Genomic DNA, 23397 nt, shown 5'->3' with positions numbered 1-23397 from the left:
ACTACACAGCAACTAGGGGCCAGTGCCGGGCGAGAGTTGGAGGTGACCCGTTTCCACTCCGCACAGCACCCGGCAGCACCTGGGCCTCCCTCAGGTGTGGGGACAGGGACCCGGTCGCGCGCCCGTGCGCGGCCTTCCACGCGCCCCAACGCCGCCCGCCCCGCCCCTTTCCCCGCTCGCCCCGCCCCTTTCCCCGCCTCCTCGCGCTCGCGCCACAGGTTGCTCGCCCCCGCGGTCCGCGCGGCGCCGCGCCTCGCCGGCTCCTCAGCTTCCAGCCAAGATGGCGGAGATCGGCGAAGGTCCGGGCACCGTCCCAGAGCACGAGCGGATCTTGCAGGAGATCCAGAGCACAGACACCGCCTGCGTGGGGCCCACCCTCCGGTAAAGCTCTCATCCTCTCGGGATCTCTGGCTGCCCCCTTCGGCCGCTCGTCAGGAAGCGGGCGGGTTTTCCGCCGTCGGCCGCGCGCGAAGCGGCCCGACAGGTGGTGCGCGAGGAGGCGGGCGGCCGGGCGGGGGCCGAGGCGCAGCAGGCCAGGACCTGAGCCGGGACCGGGGCGGGGCGGCACGGGCGACTGCACCTGTCCGCGCGGCCCCCCTCCGCCGCGGGAGCTGTCACTGCGCAGCTGGAGGGTGTGGCTGCCACGGTGCCTATGACCCCGGGAGTCGAGGCACCGCCCCGTTTTCGACGCCCCGCCCCGCCCTGCCCCGGCCCGGGCCTGGGGTCTCGAGAACGCGCTTGGGGTTTCCTGGCTCGCGCAGCGCTCCGGGGCTGAGGGCGGCTCCGCCTCGGGCGTGCCCGGGACGAAGGTGAACGCCGGCAGACGGCGGGACAGAGGTGCCGACTCGCGCGCAGGTGGAAGCGCTGACGCGCTGGGCGGCTGAGGGCGTGGGAGAATTGAAATTGAGCGGGAGTCGCCGGCACCATTCTCTATACTCCCGCGCCGCCCGAGTGGGCGAGGAGGGAGCGTGGGCGGGAGGGGAGGAGCCGACGCTCAGGAACGCGCTGATGTGACTGATCGCGACCGTGCGCTCGCCCGGCAAGCCTCTCTGGAGTCTGGGAAGCTTTTATTTATTTGCGAATGTTTAATTTTGCATGCATTTCCCCGTTTATTTTTAAAAAGAATCTCCGTCGTTTAAAAATAGTGCAAGAACAATGACTATTCCAGACTATCTATTGCCCTAGTAAACCCAGGCACTCTAATGATCCATTAGAGTGTTAGCCACTTTCTTCAAGAATGAGTGGCCTTTAAATATAAGGCTTTTCGGTGTGATGATAATGAAATTATTATTCACTTAGGGAACTTGGGACTCACTGTGCTTTTGTCATAATGTGGACCTGTGGTTGTAGTACAAAGTGAAACTAGTTACGATGTAAATCCACCTTGCCCTTGAGACTACAAAGAACTGGATTCTTGGTTTATACTAGTCTTAGCACTGATGAAGTGTGCGGTCGTGGGCAAAAATCATTTATCTTCTCTGGACCTCGATTTTTTTGTTTGTAGACAGGGGAGGGGTACGTGTTTAGATACCCAGAAAGCCCAGGAATTTAGAGACCTTGCCTATTTGTTCACTCCTGTATGCCTAAGAATGTGGTAGGCACATGATACATTTTTGTCACATGAAGGTCCCTCTATGGTATAAATATGATTAGTTCATTTCCTTAATTTTTCAGTATAACACTTTTCATAAAACTGCATTTGCTAATGAAAGTTGAGCTCATACATTTAAAGGAAGCTTTGTTTTCCTCACTGCATGGTGAAACTGAAAGAGTATAGTGTGTGATATAGTTACTACAACAGTCCATTTTTGAAAATAGTATTGATTAGGAAGGAGGTGCTTCTTCTTGAGAAAATGTGCTAGGCGGGATCATTGAAATCAGGTGAAATTAACTTAGAAGAAAAATTTTAACTACAGCTGACTTGAACAATATGGATTTGAACTGTGTGAATTCACTTATACCTGTAATTTTTTAATAGTAAATACAGTGGTAAAGAATCTGCCTGCCAATGCAGGAGACGCAAGAGACTCAAGTTGAGGAAGATCCGGGGTCTAAATGATCCCCGAGAAGGAAATGACAGCACATTCCAGTATTCTTGCTTGGGAAATCCCATGGACAGAGGAACCTGGTGGGCTACAGTCTATGGGATCACAAAAGAGCCGGACACAACTTAGTGACTAAACAGCAACAACTGTGGGAGCTTCTGTACTCTCACTGCTGGGGGAGGAGTTGGGGGCCTGGTTGACCCCTGGTAGGGGGAACTAAGATCCGGAAAGTCTGGTGGCTCGGCCAAATAGAAAAAATACATACCTATTTTTGTGATACTACAGGATCCGCAGTTGGTTGCGTCTGGAAATGCCGAACCTGGGGTATAGAAGAACCCATTGTATAGACAATAAGTTATATGTAGATTTTTCACCGCATGAAAGGTCCTCGGCCCTGATCCCCTCATTGTTTCAGGGTCAACTGTACACTGAGATTTTTGTAACAAATAGAATATATGTATTGGTGGTGTTATCATTCTGTTTTGCTGGTGACATTTGTATCGCCTACTCACTTTGTTGAAACCCACACTCTTTTCTTTAGTGAACTACACTGACTCATACTTACTCTATATATACACTTGTCATCTCTCATTTGCAAGCAGGCCCTGCACACACACATGGAAGGCACTGCTAGCATTCCTTTCTCTTGAACAGAGATTAAGCCAGTGCTGTTTTATTCCTGAGGTTTCACTGAGTGAAATGCTAACACTAAAATTAAAAAAAAAATCTTATTATGGGAAAATTTAAATGTTTCAAGAAGGTTAAAAAAAAAAAAGTAGGGAATTCCCTGGTGGTCTGGTGGTTAGGACTGTGTGCTTTCACTGCTGGGCCGGGTTCAGTCCCTGGTCAGGGAACTTAGACCCCGCAAGCCTCTAAGTGCAGCCAAAAATAAAAATAAAAGTAAAAAATACAGATTAAAAAGACTGACCATATGATGTGCTGGTGAAGTTGTGAAATAACTCACATTCTGTGTATACTGCAGTGGGAATTTCATAGATGCTGTTTTTCAGGTTGAGGTTATTCCCTTCTAGTTTGTCAAGTGTTTTTGCTATGAAGGAGTGTTGAATTTTTCGGATGCTTTTTCTGCATCTATTGAGATGATCATGTGGATTTTGTCCCTTATCATATCACAATGGTGTTTTATATTAATTGATTTTCAAATATAAATCAACCTTGCATTTTTGGAATTAATCCCACTTGGTCGTAGTGTGTAATCATTTTTTATATGTTCAGTCGCTCCATTGTGTCCGACTCTTTGCGACCCCATGAATCGCAGCACGCCAGGCCTCCCTGTCTGTCCATCACCAACTCCCGGAGTTCACTCAAACTCATGTCCATCGAGTCGGTGATGCCATCCAGCCATCTCATCCTCTGTTGTCCCCCTTTCGTCTGCCCCCAACCCCTCCCAGCATCAGAGTCTTTTCCAGTGAGTCAACTCTTCTCCTGAGGTGGCCAAAGTGTTGGAGTTTCAGCTTTAGCATCGGTTCTTCCAATGAACACCCAGGACTGATTTCCTTTAGAATGGACTGGTTGGATCTCCTTGCAGTCCAAGGGACTCTCAATAGTCTTCTCAGATTCTATTTGTTAGTATCTTGTTTAGGATTTTTGCATGTATATTCATAAGAGCTATTTGTCTATTTTCTGGTGACGTCTTTGGTTTTGGTATGAGAGCAATGCCTTATTATTGGTTAGTGTTCCTCAGTTGAGATGAATGTGTTTTTATTTCTCCCTTTATATATGTGGTATAACATATTTATGCATATATGTGTGTAATGCTGAATCACTCTTACATTCCTGTAATAAATCCCATATGGTCACAGAGTATAATCTTTTTAACATGTTGGATTCAGCTTGCTAATATTTTATTGAGTGTTTTTACATCTGTATTCACAGGGTATATTGGTACCTAGTTTTCTTTTTTTGTGATGTCTTCAGTTGGCTTTGATATCAGAATAAAGCTGGCCTAATAGAATGAGTGAGGAGTGTCCCTATTCTCCTGCTTTTTGGAAGACTTTGTATAGGAATAGTGTTAATTTTTCTTTAAATAGATGGTAGAATTTGTCACTAAAACCATCTAGCTTTTCTTTCTTGGAAGGTTTCTGATTATTGATCAGTCTCTTGTTATAACAAGTCTGTTTTGATTTTCTATTCTTACTGCATCAGTTTTGGTAGTTTGTGTCATTTTAGAAATTTGTACATTTTGTCTGGGTTATCAGGTTGTTTGTATAAAATGGTTCATGTGTGTGTGTGCTCAGTCTGACTCTTTTGTGACCCCATGGACTGTAGCCACCAGTCTCCTCTGTCCATGGGATTTCCCAGGCAAGAATACTGAAGTGGGTTGCCATTTCCTTCTCCAGGAGATCTTCCTGACTCAGGGGTCAAATCCACATTTCTTGCTTGCCAGGCAGATTCTTTAACACTGAGCCACCTGGGAATCACAGAATTGTTCATAGCATTCCCTATAAGCTTTTCTATTTCTGTAAGAGTGGTGGTACTGACTTTTCTTTTATTCTTTTCTATTTATTTCTTTGGCTGTGAGGGACTTAGTTGTGGCATATGGAATCTAGTTCCTTGACTAGGGATTGAACCTGGGCCTTTTGCATTGGGAATCGGAGTCTTAACCAGTGGACCATCTAATTTGTGTCTCTCTTTTTCTTCTTCAGTCCAGCTAAAAGTTTGTCAATTTTATCAACTTTAACATCGTCTCAAAAGTTTTGGTATTGTGTGTTTTCATTTTTATTCCTTTCAAAGTATTTTTAAAATTTTCTTTGTGATTTGTTCTTTGAGTCATTGGTTACTTAGAAATATGTTGTTAAATTTCAACATATTTGTGAATTTCTCAAATGCCTTTGTTACTAATGCGTAATTTCATTGTATTTGGTCAGAGATCATATTTTGTATGATTTCAGTCCTTTTAAATTCACTTAGGCTTGTTTTACAGCCTAACATGTGGTCTGTCCTGGAAAATGTTACCTGTTCACTTCAGAAGAGTGTGTATGCTGATGTTACTGGGTGGAAGATGCTATAGACGTCTCTCAGGTCTCATTAGGTTATAGTTGTTCGGGTCTTCTACTTCCCTTTTGATCTTTTACTTGTTGTTCTGTCCATTATTGGGCAATGGGTAGCTTTTGCTTCATGTATTTGGGGCTCTGTTTTTAGGTGCATGTGTTTGCTCGGTGTGTCTGACTCTTTGTGTTCCTTTGGCTCCTCTGTCCATGGGGATTTTCACACAAGAATATTGGAGTAAGTTGCCATTTCCTTCCTCAGGGGAACTCCCTACCCAGGGATCATACCTGCATCTCTCGAGTCTCCTGCATTGCAGGTAGATTCTTTACTGCTGAGGCATTGCTAAGTCACTTCAGTCGTGTCCGACTCTGTGCTGAGGCATTGGGGAAGCCCATAAAGGTGTATTTGTTGTTGTTGTTCAGTCGCTCAATTGTGTCTGATGCTTCGTGACCCCGTGGACTGCAGCATGCCAGGCTTCCCTGTCCTTCACCATCTCCCTGAGTTTGCTCAAACTCGTATCCGTTGAGTCAGTGATACCATCCAACTATCTTGTCCTCTGTTGCCTCCTTCTCCTCCTGCCTTCAGTCTTTCCCAGCACCAGGGTCTTTTCCAGTGAGTCAGTTCTTCGCATCAGGTGGCCAAAGTATTGGATCTTCAGCTTCAGCATCAATCCTTCCAATGAATATTCAGGGTTGGTTTCCTTCAGGATTGACTGGTTTGATCTCTTTGTAGTCCAGGGGACTCACAAGGGTCTTCTTTAACACCACAGTTCAAAGGCATCAATTCTTCAGTGCTCAGCCTTCTTTATGGTCCAGCTGTCACATCCATACGACTACTGGAAAAACCATAGCCTTGACTAGACAGACCTCTGTTGACAAAGTAATGTCTCTGCTTTTTAATATGCTGTCTAGGTTTGTCATAACTTTTCTTTCAAGGAGAAAGTGTCTTAATTTCGTGGCTGCAGTCACCGTTTAGAGTGATTTTGGAGCCCAAGAAAATAAAGTGTGTCACTGTTTCCATTATTTCCCCATCTATGTGCCATGTAGTGATGGGACTGGATGCCATGATCTTGGTTTTTTTAATGTTTAGTTTTAAGCCAAATTTTTCACTCTCCTCTTTCCTCAAGAGGCTCTTTAGCTCCTCTTCACTTTCTGCCATGGGTTGGTGTCATCTGCATATCTGAGGGTATTGATATTTCTCCTGGCAATCTTGATTCAGCTTGTGCTTCATCCAGCCTGGCATTTCACATGATGTATTCTGCATATAAGTTAAATAAGCAGGGTGACAATATACACTCTTGATGTACTCTTTTCCCAGCTTGGAACCAGTCCATTGTTCCATTTCTGGTTCTAATTGTTACTTCTGGACCTGCATACAGGTTACTCAGGAGGCAGGTAAGGTGGTCTAGTATTCCCATCTTTTAAGAATTTTATACAGTTTGTTGTGACTCACACAGTCAAAGGATTTAGTGTAGTCAGTGAAGTAGAAGTAGATGTTTTTCTGGAATTCCCTTGCTTTTTCTGTTATCCAGTGGATGTTGGCAATTTGATCTCTGGTTCCTCTGTCTTTTCTAAATCCAGCGTGAACATCTGGAAGTTCTTTGTTCACGTACTGTTAAAGTCTAGCTTGGAGAATTTTGAGCATTTGCTAGCATGTGAAGTGAGTGCAATTGTGTAGTAGTTAGAACATTTTTTGACATTGCCTTTCTTTGGGATTGGAATAAAAACAGACCTTTTCCAGTCCTGTGGCCACTGCTGAATTTTCCAAATTTGCTGGCATATTGTGTGCATCACTTTCACAGCATCATCTTTTAGGATTTGAAATAGCTCAGCTGGAATTCCATCACCTCCACTAGCTTTGTTCATAGTGATACTTGGTATATATTTTTGATTGATTGACTCTTACATTTTAAAATGTTCCTCTTTATCTCTAGACTTATTTTATTTTTTAATTGCTTTTCAATGTCTGTATTGAATTTGTTACAGTGTTGCTTCCTTTTTTTTAATGTTTTGTTTTTTTGGCCCTGAGGCATGTGGGATCTTAGCTACCTGACCGGGATTGAACCCTCACCCCCTGCATTGGAAGGTGAAGTCTTAACCACTGGACAACCAGGAAAGTCTTTTAGACTTATTTTTAAGTTTGTTTTGTCTGATATTAGTAAATCTACTCTAGCTGTCTTTTGGTTGCTCTTTGTATGGTATGTCTCTTTTTATCTTTTTACTTGCAACCTATTTTTATCCTTGAATCCAAAATGTATCTCCTGTAGATAGCATATTGTTAGAGCATGTTTTTTATCCAGTTTCATAACCTGACTTTTCAAAAATGTAACTTTATTCATTTTATTATTTTTGACTGCTGGATCTTTGTTGCCCCACAGGCTTTTCTCTCGTCGTGGCAAGTGAGGGCTCCTCTCTGATTGGAGGTGTGCAGGCTTCTCACTGTGGGGGCTTCTCTTGTTGCAGGGCACAGGCTCTAGGGTGTGTGTGGGCTCAGTAGTTGCAGTCCCTGGGCTCTAGAGCACAGGCTCAGTGGTTGTGGCACATGGGCACAGTTGCTCCACAGCAAGTAGGATCTTCCTGGATTAGGGACTGAACCCACGTCTCCTGCATGGGCAGGTGGATTCTTTATCACTGAATTACCATGGAAGCCCATGATCTCTAACTTCTGTCTGTACTGTTTGATCTATTCATGTTGAATGTTAATATTTATATAGTTGGATTTGTATCTGTCATTTTACTTTTTGTTTACTGTATGTCTAGTTTTTTTTTTTGCTCCTCTGTTCCTTTTTTTCTATTTTTTGTTAAGTGAATATTTTATTGTGTAATATTTTAGTTACTTTGATGATTTTTCCCAGTATTTAAAAAATTGATTTCTTAGTGGTTACTCTCAGAATCAGTTTCAGATTAATTCTAAATTAATTTCAGTGAGATTCATAAATATTCTATATAGAAGGCCTTCTTCAATGAACAGTGAGTAAAAATAGAGGAAAACAATAGAAGGGGAAAGACCAGAGATCTTTTCAGGAAAATTGGAAATACCAAGGGAACATTTCATGTAAAGATGGGCACAATAAAGGACAGAAACGGTTGAGACCTAGTAGAAACAGAAGAGATCAAGAAGAGATAGAAAGAGTACACAGAGGAACTGTACAAAAAAGATCTTAATGAACCAGATAACTGTGATGGTGTGGTCAGTTACCCAGAGCCAGACATTCTGAAGTGTGGGGTCAGGTGGGCCTTAGGAAGCATTACTGTCAATAAAACTAGTGGATACAATGGAATTTCAGTGGAGCTATTCAAAACTCTAAAAAATGATGCTATCAACGTGTTGCACTCAATATGTCAGCAAATCTGGAAGACCCAGCAGTGGCCCCAGGACTGGAAAAAGTCAGTTCTCATCCCAGTTCCCAAGAAGGGCATTACTAAGGGATGTTCAAACCATCAGACAGTTGCACTTGTCTCCGTGCTAGTAAGGTCATGCTTAAAATCTTGCATGCTAGGCTTCAGCATTATATGAACCAAGAACCTTGAGATGGCCCATCTGGGTTTAGAAAAGGCAGGGGAACCAGAGATCAAATTGCCAACACTTTCTGGATCACAGAGAAAGCAATGGAATTCCAGAAAAACATCTACCTCTGTTTCAATTATGCTAAAACCTTTGACCATGTGGATCATAACAAACTATGGAAAGCTCTTAAAGAGATGGCTATTTAGACCATCTTACCTGCCTCCTGAGAAATCTGTATGTGGGTCAGGAAGCAACAGTTAGAACCCTGTATGGAATGACTGATTGGTTCAGGACTGAGAAAGGAGTATTGATAGGGCTATCTGTTGTCACCCTGTTTGTTTAACTTACACACTGAACACATCATGAGAAATGCCAGACTGGGTGAGTTATAAGCTGGAATCAAGATATGTGGGAGAAGCATCAACAACCTCAGATATGTGGTTGATACCACTCTGTTGGCAGAAAGTGGAGAGGAGCTAAAGAATCTCTTGATGAGAATGAAGGAAGAGAGTGAAAAAGTCAACTTAAAACCAAGTATTAAAAAACTAAGATCATGGCACCTGGCCCCATTACTTCATGGCAAATAGAAGGGGAAAAGGTGGAAGCAGTGACAGATTTCCTCTTTTGGGGGTCTAAAATCACTGCAGATGGTGACTACAGCCGTGAAATCAGAAGATGATTGCTTCTTGGCAGGAAGGCCGTGACACAACTAGACAGTGTGTCGAAGAGCAGAGACATCACTCTACTGACAAAGGTCCATATAGTCAAGGCTACGGTCTTCTCAGTAGACATGTACAGGTGTGAGAGCTGGATTGCAAAGATGGTAGAGCACCAAAGAATTGATGCCTTTGAACTATGGTGTTGAGAGTCTCTTGGACAGCAGGAAGATCAAACCAGTCAGTCAGTCTTAAAATCAACCCTGAATACTCACTGGAAGGACTGATACTGAAGCTGAAGCTCCAGTATTTTGGTCACCTTATGTGGACAGCTGACTCATTGGAAAAGTCCCTGATGCTGGGAAAGGCTGAGGGAAGAAGAAGAGGGCATCAAAGGAAGAGATGTGACTGGATGGCATCACTGATGCAATGGACATGAACTTGGGCAAACTCCAGGAGATGGTGAGGGACAGGGAAGCCTGGCCTGCTGCAGTTCACGGAATCACAAAGGGTCGGACACTACTGGGTGACTGAACAATAACAACATAGCTCTAGTCCCTCTTTTGTGCTGTTATTTTATATCTTACATCTATATATGTTACAAATCCAACAATACATTGTTAAAATTCTTACTACATATAGTTTTTTATTTTCCAAAGAAGCTGAGGGAAGGAAAGCAAGTATATTTATAGAGTTTGTTATGTTAGCCTTATTTACCATTTATAAATCTCTTCATTTGATGCTGAGTTTTTGGTTGTGTTGTTTTTTTATTCCATTACAGCTTTGCTCCCACATTTGTGCTGTTATTTTCAAATCTATTTCTATAGTTGAAATATATATTGTCAGTACAGTTATGTACATGTTGTCTTCTGCAGTTGCTTTTTAAATCAGTAAAGGAAGAAAGATGCATTTATACTGTCTTAAAAAAAAATCTTGTATTTAACTGTGCCAGGTCTTACTTGCCCTGACATGTGAAATCTTTAATTGTGGCATGTAGGATCTAGTTTCTTGACTAGGGATAGAACCTGGGCCCCCTCCATTGTGAAAAGTGGAGTCTTAGCCACTGGACCACCAGGGAAGTCCCTGTAGTGTCTTTTATAGTTACATAGTTATCTTTCCTGGTGTCTGTGTGTGTGTGTGTTCATATTGCCATCTGGGCACGCTCTTATGAAGGACTTCCATTCATAGTTCTTTTAGGACTGGTCTGCTGTTAACAGTTCTCTCAGCTTTTGTTTATCTGCAAGTGTCCTTATTTTACCATCATTTTTTGAGAGAGAGCTTTGCTAGTTACGAGATTCTTGGTTGGCAGTTTTTTCTTTAAGCACTTTGGCTGTATCATCCCATTGCCTTTTGGCCTGCGTTTTTGCTGATGATAAGTCGGCTGTTAATCTCAATGGGATCCCCTTGTATGTGGTTTCCCCCACCCCACCCTCTTGTTGCTTTCTTTTTTTTTTTTTTTTCCTCTTGTTGCTTTCAAGATTTTCCTTTTGTCTTTCATTATTTTACTGTGTTGTGTCTGGGAATGGATTTCTTTGTGTTTATTCTTCTTGTAGTTTATTGATTACCTTAGATGTTTAAATTAATGTTTTTCATCAAATTAGGGAAATTTTAGCCATTTTTAAAAATATTCTTTCTTCTTTCTCTTCTTTACTTTGGTACTCCCATCACGTGTATGTTGGTATGCTTAATGGCGTTCACATTTTTCTGAAGCTCTGTATTATTTCCTTCATTCTTTTTTCTCTCTGTTGTTTGGATTACATTTTTCTGTTGGTCTGTGTTTAAGTAGTCTGTCCTCTGTCAATTTATATTTGCTGCTGAGATCCTTTGATGAGTTTTCGTTTCTGTTGTTGACTTTTCAACTCCAGAATTCCAACTTCGTTGTTTTCATAATTTCTCTCTCTGTGTCACAAATATTTTATTAGACACTGTCATCATGCCTTCTTTCACTACTTTGAGCATGGTGTTCTTTCGTTCTGTGAACACAGTACTTTGAAGCCTTTGTTAACTCCACCCGCTAGGTCCTCTCACAGGGCCTGTTTCTTTTCCTGTGTTTGGGTCAGTGTCTCCTATTTCTTTGCCTGTCTCGTAATTTGTTGATGTGGTTGAAAACTGGAAAATTCAGACAGTATAGACAGTATATTGTATTAACTCTGGATACTTAAACCTACCACCACCCCACCATCCTCTGGGGCTTATTTTTGTGCTTGTTAATGAATGGCTTGGCTGTACTATTTTAATCAAGTGTATTTATTTTCCTCACGATGTGAAGTCTCTGCTGTGGCTTCTCAGAGGGCCCAGTCTTGGCACATAGTCCCTCTCGGATGACTTTCCCTGATCTCTCTGTTAAGTTTTCTGCCCATCTGGGCATCACACTCAGATATTAGACTCCAGTAATTGCTGACTGGTTGCTTTATTGTTTTCAACAATACCCAGGGGCATAAGTTGTTTCACAGTCTGATTCAGTTAAATATGGTCCCTTTTCCAGTGGTAGATTTTTTCCCCCCTTATGCAAGTGATTTAATGAGGCAGTATGTTTGGATGAAACTTGCAGGAGTGAGGAAAGTAGGATAGGGAAGAGATCAGTAAATCTGTGGGTTCAGCTTCAGTGTGGGCTCAGCCTGATTCCAGGAGAAGCTCTGGAGTTAGAATGATACCACAAAGTTGTTGCACTTTGAGGCACTGAAGCTGAACTTTTACTCCCCCCTCCAGCAATCCTTCATTGGCTACAGGCTGCCCCAGGAGTGTGTGTGCTGGCAGGGGGGACACACCTTCCCAGGCATTATTGGGCAGAGTGCCTCCCACGTGCAGGTCTCTAGAGAAGAGGGTAGCTATGAGCCCTTAGCTGCTGGGAGGTGAGTAAACACCACCAGGGATCTACTATACACCCCAGCAGCTAGAACACATTAGATCACACTTAGTAAATTTGAAGGAAAAAATGGACAAAATTTTCATTTATCTTTCTATATCATGAGCTTCCCTTGTGGCTCAGCTGGTAAAGAATCCACCTGTAATGTGGGAGACCTGGGTTTGATCCCTGGGTTAGGAAGATCCCCTCAAGGAGAGAAAGGCTACCCACTCCAGTATTCTGGCTTGGAGAGTTTCTTAATGATTTTTCTGGTGGATTCAATCCCCTGATCTCCCCAGTCTTGACTTTTAAATGTTATTTAAAAATTGTGGTAAAATATATGTAACATAAAATTTATCTTTTCAAGTGTGCAGTTTATGTCATAAAGTACATTCACATTGCTCTGCAACCATCGCCACCATCCATCTCCAGAACTTTTTCATCTTTCCAAACTGAAACTGTACATGTTTAAATAGTAACTCCCCATTGTCCCTTCCTGCCAGCCCCTTGTAGCTACCATCATACTTTCTAGAATATGATTGCTTTAGATAACTCATATAAGTGGAATCATAAAATTGTCCTTCTGTGACTGGCTTGTCTCACTTAACATTATGTCATCAAGGTCCATGCATGCATGTTGTAGCTGTGTCAGAATTTCCTTCCTTTTCGAGGCTGGATAATGTTTCGTTATATATATGTACTACTTTTTGTTCATCTATTATTTGTTTGCTCAGATTGCTTCCAACTTTTGACTGTTGTGAATGCTGCTGTGAACATGATGTACAAATACGTGTTTGAGTGCAGTGTTAGTTTTTCAGGCCAGTCTCTGAGGTTTGTTCTGATCACAAGAGGACTCTTCACATTTTCTGTGGTTCTTCTTGGTAAACTGACTGATTATATAACCTCTCCCCATTCACCAGGGAGGAGGGCACAATTCTTGAGGTGCTGTGTCCCCCCTTTGCCTGGCAAAGTAATAAAGCCATTCTTTCTCCTGGCTACAAGATGAAAGTGAAAGTTGCTTACGGTGTCCAAAATCTCTGCAACCCCATGGACTGTAGAGTCCATGGAATTCTCCAGGCCAGAATACTGGAGTGGGTAGCCTTTCCCTTCGCCACGGGATCTTCCCAACCCAGGGATCAAACCCAGTTCTCCCACACTGTCCGCCGATTCTCTACCAGCTGAGCCACCAGGGAAGCCCACAAGGTGAAATAGAGCTTAATAAGGCTAGTCCACAAGGCAGAGTGTCAGTTCACATTGTGCCACAGGCAGAGCCTGAGGCAATAGGGAAGGGTTCCCTGGTTTAGGGAAGGAACCCTTCCCTGGTGGCTCAGAGGATAAAGCTCTGCCTGCAATGCGGTTTGGTCCCTGGGTTGGGAAGATCCCCTGGAGAAGGAAATGGCAACCCACTCCGGCATTCTTGCCTGGAGAATCCCATGGACAGAGGAGCCTGGTGGGCTACAGTCCGTGGGGTCACAAAGAGTTGGACACAACTGAGCGACTTCCCTTTCTTTCTTTCTTTTCTCTGGTTTTGTTCATGTGAGCTCTGTAGTGGTAAAGAACCTGCCTGCCAAACAAGACTTGGGTTTATCCCTGGGTTGGGAAGATCCCCTGGAGGAAGGCATTGCAACCCATGCCAGTATTCTTGCCTAGAGAATCCCACGGACAGAGAAGCCTGGTGGACTATAGTCCAGAGGGTCACAAAGAATTAGACACAACTGAAGTGACTTAGCACAGCTGGTCAAAAGTACTGATACACATATATCAACAAGCAAACATTAAACCATATAGCTCAGTGTCTCTTGCATTTAGAAGTGTTTGATTTTTAAGTGCCTGCTCTTCTTTAAGTCAATTAAATAGAGCTGTTTTGTAAATTAATGTAAATGCAACAGTGTCCAAAGGCAAAGACACATTCTGAGACATACATGTATCCAAACAGACACAAGGCTTCCCTGGTGGGTCAGCCTGTAAAGACCCGCCTGCAGTGCAGGAGAATACCTGCAGTGCAGGAGACCTGGGTTCGCTTGCTGGGTTGAGAAGATCCCTCTGAGAAGAAAATGGAAACCCACTCCAGTATTCTTGCCTGGAAAATCCCATGGACAGAAGAACCCAGCGGTCTACATCCACGGGGTCACAAGAGTTGGACACAACTTAGAGACTAAACTACTATCACTCAGACACATCATGAAATCTCATAGCTTCGTTTCCCAGACTTAGTCATGAATCAGTAATCACAGTATAAAACTCACTAGTTTATAGTAACAGTTGGAATAAGTAAAAATTTTTAAAGGCTTCTTTTCCTGTTTTTTTCCCCCCTCTCCTCAATTTCAGGAATTAGAGATGGTCTAAATAAGTGACCCTGAGAGCCATGGTCTCGGGGCACAGGGGGAGAAAAGCATTTTCTCCTAGTCGGACAGTTTCCAAAAAGTTTTAATTTATTTTCTTTGGAGTCAAAAGAATATTGTGGCCACACAGTCAAAAGTCACTTTTTGTTTTCTTTGGTCATAGTTTTGAAGTAGGAGAGAAGGAGGCAGGACACAGCTTTTGAAAGCATGACATAGTCCAAGGATACAACATAAGCTGATTAGAATCAAAGGGGTCCAAGATGGTAGACAAGTCACTTTGACTAGACCTTGATCCTCGATTAGCAAGCTAAATAACACATCCAGAGGTGCCGTGACAGTTCTAGTTCAGTTCAGTTCATTTCAGTTGCTCAGTCGTGTCTGACTCTTTGCGACCCCATGAATCGCAGCATGCCAGCCCTCCCTGTCCATCACCATCTCCCAGAGTTCACTCAGACTCACGTCCATTGAGTCTGTGATGCCATCCAGCCATCTCATCCTCGGTCGTCCGCTTCTCCTCCTGCCCCCAATCCCTCCCAGCATCAGAGGCTTTTCCAATGTGTCAGCTCTTCTCATGAGGTGGCCAAAGTACTGGAGTTTGAGCTTTAGCATCATTCCTTCCAAAGAAATCCCAGGGCTGATCTCCTTCAGAATGGATTGGTTGGATCTCCTTGCAGTCCAAGGGACTCTCAAGACTCTTCTCCAACACCACAGTTCAAACGCATCAATTCTTCGGCGCTCAGCTTACTTCACAGTCCAACTCTCACATCCATACATGACCACAGGGAAAAACCATAGCCTTGACTAGACGGACCTTTGTTGGCAAAGTAATGTCTCTGCTTTTCAATGTGCTGTCTAGGTTGGTCAGAACTTTCCTTCCAAGGAGTAAGTGTCTTTTAATTTCATGGCTGCAGTCAACATCTGCAGTGATTTTGGAGCCCCCCAAAATAAAGTCTGACACTGTTTCCCCATCTATTTCCCATGAAGTGATGGGACCAGATGCCATGATCTTCGTTTTCTGAATGTTGAGCTTTAAGCCAACTTTTTCACTCTCCTCTTTCACTTTCATCAAAAGGCTTTTGAGTTCCTCTTCACTTTCTGCCATAAGAGTGGTGTCATCTGCATATCTGAGGTTATTGATATTTCTCCCTGCAATCTTGAATCCAGCTTGTGCTTCTTCCAGCCCAGTGTTTCTCATGTTGTGCTCTGTATAGAAGTTAAATAAGCAGGGTGATAGTTCTACTGCTGCTACTGCTAAGTTGCCTCAGCCGTGTCCAACTCTGTGCGACCCCATAGACAGCAGCCCACCAGGCTCCCCCGTCCCTGGGATTCTCCTGGCAAGAACACTGGAATGGGTTGCCATTTCCTTCTCCAGTGACAATTCTAAGGCATCATCAAAAGACCAAAAGATGGGTGGTGGCCCAGCTCCTGGAAATCTCCACCCCTTCCCTAAAATAGTTTGACTAATCCTCTCACTCAACGTTGTCGTTGTTCATTAGCTCTGTCGTGGACTGCAGCACACCAGGCTTCCCTGTCCTTCACCGTCTCCCAGAGGTTGCTCAAACTCATGTCCGTTGGGTCAGTGATGTCATCCAACCATCTCATCCTCTGTCGTCCCCCTTCTTCTCCTGCCTTCAGTTTTCCCCAGCATCAGGGTCTTTTCTAATGAGTTGGCTCTTCGCATCAGGTGGCCAAAGTATTGGAGCATCAGTCCTTCCAATGAATATTCAGGGTTGATTTCCTTTAGAATGGACTGGTTGGATATGCTTGCAGTCCAAGGGACTCTCAAGAGTCTTTTCCAGCACCACAGTTCAAAAGCATCAATTTTTGGCATTCAGCCTTCTTGATGGTCCAACTCTCATATCTGTACATAACCACTGGAAAAATAACAGCTTTGACTTGTAGTACAGACCTTTCTTGGCAAAGTGATGTCTCTGCTTTTTAATATATGCTGTCTAGGTTTGTCATGGCCTTCCCTGATGGCTCAGTGGAAAAACTCCACCTGTCAAGCAAGAGATGTGGGTTTGAGCCTGGGAAATCCCATGGACAGAGGGACCTGGCATGCTACAGTCTATGGGAACATGAAGAGTTGGATGTGACTTGGCCACTAAACAAAAACATAAGATTTGTCATAGCTCTCCTTCCAAGGAGCAAGCGTCTTTTAATTTCATGGCTGTAGTTTCTGTTTGCAGTGATTTTGGAGCCCAAGAAAATAATATCTGTCAATGCTTCATACTTTTTCCTCTTCTCTTTGCCATGAATTGATGGGACCCGATGCCATGGTCTGTAGAGAGGAAAATGAGACCAAACTCGGAGAAACAGGGAGTCAGTCAGGTTAAATGTATGTTGCCACTTGGGTTTTCCTCCTAGGAGACCTTTAAAAACAAAAGCAGGGGGACTTCCCTGGAGGTCCAGTGGTTAAAAATCTGCTTTGCAATGCAGGGGACGCCAGTTCAGTGATCCCTCATGCCATGGGGCAACGAAGAGCCTGAGTTCTGCAACCAGGACCCAGCGCAGCCAAAATAAATAAAAATCTAAAAAGAAAAAGGAAGAGTTCCCTGGTGGCCTAGTAGTTAGAATTCTGCACTTTCACTGCAAAATCAATCCCTGGTTGTGGAACCAAAAAAAATAACAAAAACCTCAAGCAGAGGTGAAGGTCTCTGGCAGCGCAGTTTCCTGTTTCTGCCCGGTGAGTCCACTGGGAATTTTGATGAACCCTCCAAAACTATTACAAGATAATTTAAAAAAAATGATAAAATTATGCTCCACATGCAGATAGTGAAAGAAAGAAAGAAAGTGAAGTCGTTCAGTCATGTCCGACTCTTTGCGTGGGATTTTCCAGGCAAGAATACTGGAGTGGGTTGCCATTTCCTTCTCCAGGAGATCTTCCCAATTCAGGGATTGAACCTGGGTCTCTTGCTTTGTAGGCAGACACTTTACCGTCTGAGCCACCAGGGAGGTCATACAGGTAGTAAGTTAATGCACTCCAAAGATTTTATTTAACTTATTAAATAATGAGGGAACCAGTAATATGTTACAACTGTTTCAAAGGCAACGGCAAAAAATGATATTGGCCTATGAGAATGCTGAAATAGATTTATCAATAGGCATATAATTGGTCAGTATCTGCAGGGCAATAATCAGTTGCATTCCACTGATAAAAGTGTGTTACATTTCTATGGGCAAGAATAACTTGCATCACTATCAGTTTCCAGCAATTTACAGAAATGTAAAACGGTTCAAAGACAACAAAAGCCACAGATAATCTAGGAGGATGTGCTGGATGGAACATTTAGTGATTGTTTTCTATTATTCAAAATATTTCAAAATTTTCAAAATTATTAAAAGTATTTTGCAATTCTTGCCACTAGTTGGAAATATTTTAAAATTTTCTCTTTTACTATGCTGATGTCTTTTTTTGCATTGCAAAAGTTTTTATGAAAATGAAATTCATCAATCTTTCCTTTTTGCTTGAAAGTTTTCCATGCTACTAGGTTATAGGGAAATCCACTCATGTTTTCTTTTGGTAATTGTATGATTTTATTTTTTACTTTCACATTTCTGATCTTTTTTAATTTTCCTGGAGTATGATATGCTTTTGTCTTTTTTTTAATATGGCAAACCAGCTAGCTATCTTAACACTTCTTATTAAAAAGTATATCTTATTCACATTGATTTCAGATGCTGCTGGTATCATTTACTAAATTTTTATATGTGGTGGATCTAAGATTTTTTTATCCTGTTCATTATCTACATGTTTATTCATGTGCTGTATACCATTATAACATTAATATGCTTGAATTTATTAACGCATTGTTTTTGAAATAGTCCTGTCTTCATAGAATAAATCACATTTGTGTCATAGTGAATTGCTCTTTTAGTGTGCTGTTGAATTCTGTTTGTGCGTATGCTTTTCAAGATTTTTTTTTTTTGCACTGATATTCATAAGTGAGATGGTCTAGTTTTTTTGGTGCGGTTTCTCCACTCTGGTACTCTTGCCCAGAAAATCCCTTGGCCGGAGAAGCCTGATGGGCTACAGTCCATGGGGTCTCGGACATGACTGAGCAACTTGACTTTCACTTTTCCTCACATCATTGAATCAATGTTGTGCTCATCTCATTAAATAAAATTAGAAGTTTTCTTCTCCTGTGCTTTAGAATAGTATAATTAGGATTGATTATTATTTAATCTTTAAAGGTTTGTTAGAATTACCTGATGAAATCAACTGGGTCTGGTGCCTCTTTTTTTTCGTTGTATAAGCATCTTAACTCGTTTCTCTTGTTTTTTTTTTTTTTTCTGTTATAGTTGGTTTTGTCTAGAGAGTCAATAAGTTGTATTCTTTTGAATTATCCATCTCTTCAAATTTATTTGAGTAGAGTTGTGTAATGTAGTCTCATGTTAAAATTTCCTTCAGTTTTTGATGGCTTGTTTTATGCCCCTGGTCAGTTCTGATTTAGAATACAGTGTTTGTGATTTCACTCATTTTTTTCCTTGATTAGATTTGTTAGTAGTTGATCTATTTTGTTGACTTAAAAAAAACAATCTGTCTCAGGATTTATTCAGTCCAGTAGTTTATTTTCTAAGTCATTCCTTTCTGCCTTTATATGTAATGATTTATTTCTTCTGATTTATTTTATTCTTTTTCTAGCTTTTTGTGTTTTGTACTTGATTCATTTATTTTGTTTTATTGAGATAATTATTTAATGCTGTTAATTTTTCTCTGGTGACTGATCTAGCTGTATTTCATATATTCTGATATTTTTTCCTCGTTGCTATTTTAAAGAAATTCTGCTTTACTTTTGTGTTTTCAGTTTGATCCAACAGCTTTTTAAATAGTATGTTTTTAAAAAATGTCCAGATGTGAAGTCTTTTTTATTAAAAAAAAAAGGCTTTTAATTTTTAATTTTATTTCACTACAGTTAGGTAAATCTATTTTCACTAAATCCTATTCTTTGGAATTCATTGAGGTTTTACTATTTGTGGCTTAATATATGGTTAGTTTTCATCAGTGTTTCATGTACTCTTAAAAATAAAGCATATTCTTTTTTATATTTGAGTTCTCATTTTCACACAGACTCTTATTAAATAGGTCAGTTCTGTCTTCTTTCTTTCTTGAACTGAGAGAGGTGTGTTACTGTCCCATTTTATTAATTTGTTACTCTCACTTCCTACATCTCTTAGAGTTTGTGTTTTATGAACATTTGTTGCTAAAGTTTTGGGTATGATATACATTATATCTATATCTTGAACTGTAGTTTTTAGCATAGAGTATACAGGTTATAAGTATAAAGCTCAATTTATTTTCTGTTTTGTTTTCCATGATGAATGGTGGTTTTTGTTGTTTTGTTTTTGGCTGTTTTGCTGAGAAGTCAATCTTAAGTGAATTTCTCCTTAATTATAGATTAAAACTGCTGTAAAGGATTTTGGTAGCATATATAGATGGGAGATCTTAGCTTATTAGGCAAACTGCACTTTAGATCTGCTATAGACGGTTTGATATTTTTGTTGAATTTTCTAAATTTTTCTAGGGAAATAGTCCACCTCTGCATGCATTAATCTGCTTACTTGCTTAAACTTTTTGAATTAAATTACTTGGCAATTCAATTTGTTACCCTAGAGGAGAAATTTAATTTATATGTATCAGGTGTTTTCCATTTCTCATCTTTAGCTTTTTACCAAGTAGCACAAAAGTCAACAGGAAGAGACATCTTGGTCAGGAGTGTAAAAACAGGAAGGAGGAAGTCTATTGCAAATCTGTGTTAGCTGATTATCAATTCCGATTTCACCATAGAGGATGTCCATTAACGATCATCCTTGGGCTGTGTTGTTAACCAGAATTTCAGTGAGTGTTAATGTCAGTATTACAGAATGTCAGTCCTGGTTATAGGAAGTAATGTTAACGAACAGACTGCACTAGGCCCTTCCCTAAGCATGGAAACAGGATACTATTAGTGAGAGCAAGTTCGAGAAATTGCACATAGAGGAAAACAAGGCAAGTAAAATATAACATCAGAAATATAGAGGAAATCATCTTTATTTTTTTGCCTATGTTTGATCTTGATGCTTTGATTGGTTGTATGATCCTTTAAGATATGAGTGTATCCTTTTTTAAAAAAAATTAGAGTATGTCAGCTCTGTCATTTAAAATATTGTTTGACAGAATGCTTTCAACTGAATTAAAGGAAGCACCTGGACATTATTTACTAAAGTGTTCTAAGAGCGCATGAGCAAACTAGATAAAATATTTAATGGGAAAAGAGTGCATATTTTGTGAACAAGAAATCTTTTTTAGCATTCTTTGGTGAAAGAAGTTAAATTCTGTTTATACATTTCTATGTTTATACACTTCTGGAGTTGCTAAAAGTTGTGTTACTCTGTAGCTACAAGATACCTACTTGATTTAGTTACCCAACAGTGGTATTTTAGGATATTTAACTTATCCTGAGTTCTTTACTTGGCCATGCAATATTGTGGAAGTTTTAAAGAAGTTAAAAGTGGTGTATAAAAGCTAGATGGCATTATATTATTTTTATTTTTTATTATTACTCTAGAGGCCTGTTTGACATTTTCTTTTCCTCAAACATCTGTTTACTTAAACTTCGCCTTTATTTCTGAATTATTTTGAAATAAATAAGCTTCCCAGCATTTTATATATCATGGCACAAATAGAAAGTTAGAATGAGGGTTGAGATGACTGTTATTGTGGTATACCTGTAACCTATTCATTTGGGAAGACATGCTCCAATATGTTAGTCAGATAAGGGGGTTTGTCAACTCCTCATAATTGTAAGAAGATGTGTGTATAGGTGTGTGCGTGCATGTATGTCTTAGTTAAAGATTTTTTGTTTTAGTTTTAAGTACCAAACCAACTTAAGAAAAAAAAAGAAAAAAAAAAAAAGTTACTGGGTATCCCACAGAACTACTTCTCAAAAGACTGAAACAAAGAAGTAGAAGACCATATTTCTGTTTCTCCAGCTTCATTCTTCTTTATTCTCTGAGGTCTGGCCTTCTCTGCTTCTCTTTGCCCTTGAGGAGGATGACCACATACAGCTTCCTTGTGTCATAAGCTGACTGTTTCTGAATTCTGCTTCAAAATTTCTGAAAGAATGTGTCTGATTGAACTAACTCAGATCAGTTGTTCACCTGTGGTGCATTGCGGTACGATGAGAAGAGGTTGTACTGTTCGTCCAGCCTTGTGAATGAATGGTCAGGAGTTTTCAGAGACAAAGAATATATGCAGTTGTGTTTGTGCACTTTTCTTGGGAGAAGATCTGTAACTTTTATTAAAATCATAGAAGAGTCTTGCTACTTCCAGACCCCTGCCTAGAGAAAAATCAATAACTACTCTTAAGAGTTAGAATAGAATTCCCACCGTGTTCAACAGGTATCCTTTGTATCAGTTAAACTGTTTGTCTTTTTCACAAGCCTGTCTTTTTTCCTTGGCTGTGTCTATCATGATTAAATTCCTTCCTCCTTATTTCTCCACTTACTCAATTGCCTACTTATCACTGAATTCCCTTCTTAGGTCATATTTCCTTTATGAAATCTTGGCATCTCAGAGCACTGTGTTCTATGTGGAGGTATATAATTATATATACACACACACATATATGTATATTTTCTGTGTCTGAATTCTTATAGCATGGATTTTTTAAAAATGCTACACAGTGTTATTTAGTTGTATGTCTTAATATGTATATTTTATTTCTTTCTTGTGTGGCTGTGTTGCACAGCTTTCAGGATCTTAGTTCCCCAACCAGGGATTGAATCTGGGCCATCTAGTCAAAAGTACTGAGCCCTAACCGCTGGACCATAGGGAATTCTGAATTCTTTAAATAAATGTCTTAAATGTAGGCCTAATCTAATAGTCAGTGAGGCCTATTATTGTCATGCATCCCTGATTAGTTCCAACTCTGTTATATAGCATAATGCCATGGGTACAATATACTCTCAGTAAATACTTTTTGAGTTGAATTAATGAAAAACAAGAACCTTCATTATAGAAAACTTGAATATATAGAATAGGAGAAAAAAATCACTTTTTTCCTACTGCTTAAGGATAATCAAAACTCTAGTCATTTTTAATATTAGAAATGACATGCTACTTGTTGAATATTTATTGGTTATGATATTTAACATTTTAAATGTTGAATTTTGTTAAACGTTTGATAATGAAGTTTCATCCTGTTTTCTCTGTTTGTTTGATTGTCTTCTAATTGTTGCACATTTAGGTGGTTCTTATTTTTTTGTGAAATAAAATAATTTATTAGGATCTTTGTTCCTGGAAGTGAAAATAAGTAGTAAATAATAGGTAATAGGGCTTCCCAGATGGCTCAGTGGTAAAGAACCCACCTGCCAGTAAAGGAGATGCAGGGGATACAGATTCGATCGCTGGGTCAGGAAGAGCCTCTGGAGTAGGAAATGGCAACCTGTTCCGGTATTCTTGCCTGGAAAACACGACTGAATGACTGAGCACACAGACACGCACAAATAATAGGTAACAGCTAACATTTTTGCATATTTACTGTATGCCACTGTTTAAAATACTTGTTTCTATTATTTCATTTAATCTTCATAAGAAGCAAATGAGGTACCCATTTTGCAGATGAAGAAACTGAGGTAGAGAAAGATGAGGTCATTTACCCTAGGTTCTCAGGAAGTGGTGAGCTAGATACAGAACATAGGCTATTTGGCTTCTGAGCCTTTGCCTTCTGACTTGAAAGCTGCAATATAAAAACAATTAAATTTTAACTAAGAAGGGTTAGAAGGGAAGAAGGGAGAAAAAGGGAGGAAGGTTTACATTAGGATTGGAAACAGTAAGGAATGTGACCAGAACTATACTCAGGAAGGGAGGGTCCTCTAAAACTTGTACTGGGTCAGATACAGGTTCCTTATTCCTCCGTGTTCCAAAATAGAGGCCTCCAGTAGCTTTAGGAAGACCAGTTTCTGGTTTGTTCTCTCCAGGACTGGAAACCACTTGATGCAAGAAAGATTACTGA

General features: G+C 40.8%; 1 protein-coding gene across 2 annotated transcripts in view; it reads left to right on the top strand.

Moving 5' to 3' along the window:
• Positions 208–23397, top strand: part of EXOC6 (exocyst complex component 6) — a 174737-nt gene continuing 151547 nt past the window's right edge. The window contains exon 1 of one of the 2 annotated variants that reach the window (XM_018041543.1): positions 208–381. In XM_018041543.1, coding sequence (XP_017897032.1) covers positions 281–381 — 101 coding nt within the window. In that variant the 5' untranslated portion in view covers positions 208–280. Of the gene's footprint in view, positions 382–606; positions 856–23397 lie in introns of those variants that run through there. The other variant, XM_018041544.1, reaches the window with a different exon arrangement.

This window comes from Capra hircus, chromosome 26, assembly GCF_001704415.2.
Source record: "Capra hircus breed San Clemente chromosome 26, ASM170441v1, whole genome shotgun sequence".
NCBI classification, from domain to species: Eukaryota; Metazoa; Chordata; class Mammalia; order Artiodactyla; family Bovidae; genus Capra; species Capra hircus.
This window is presented reverse-complemented; position numbering and strand designations above follow the sequence as displayed.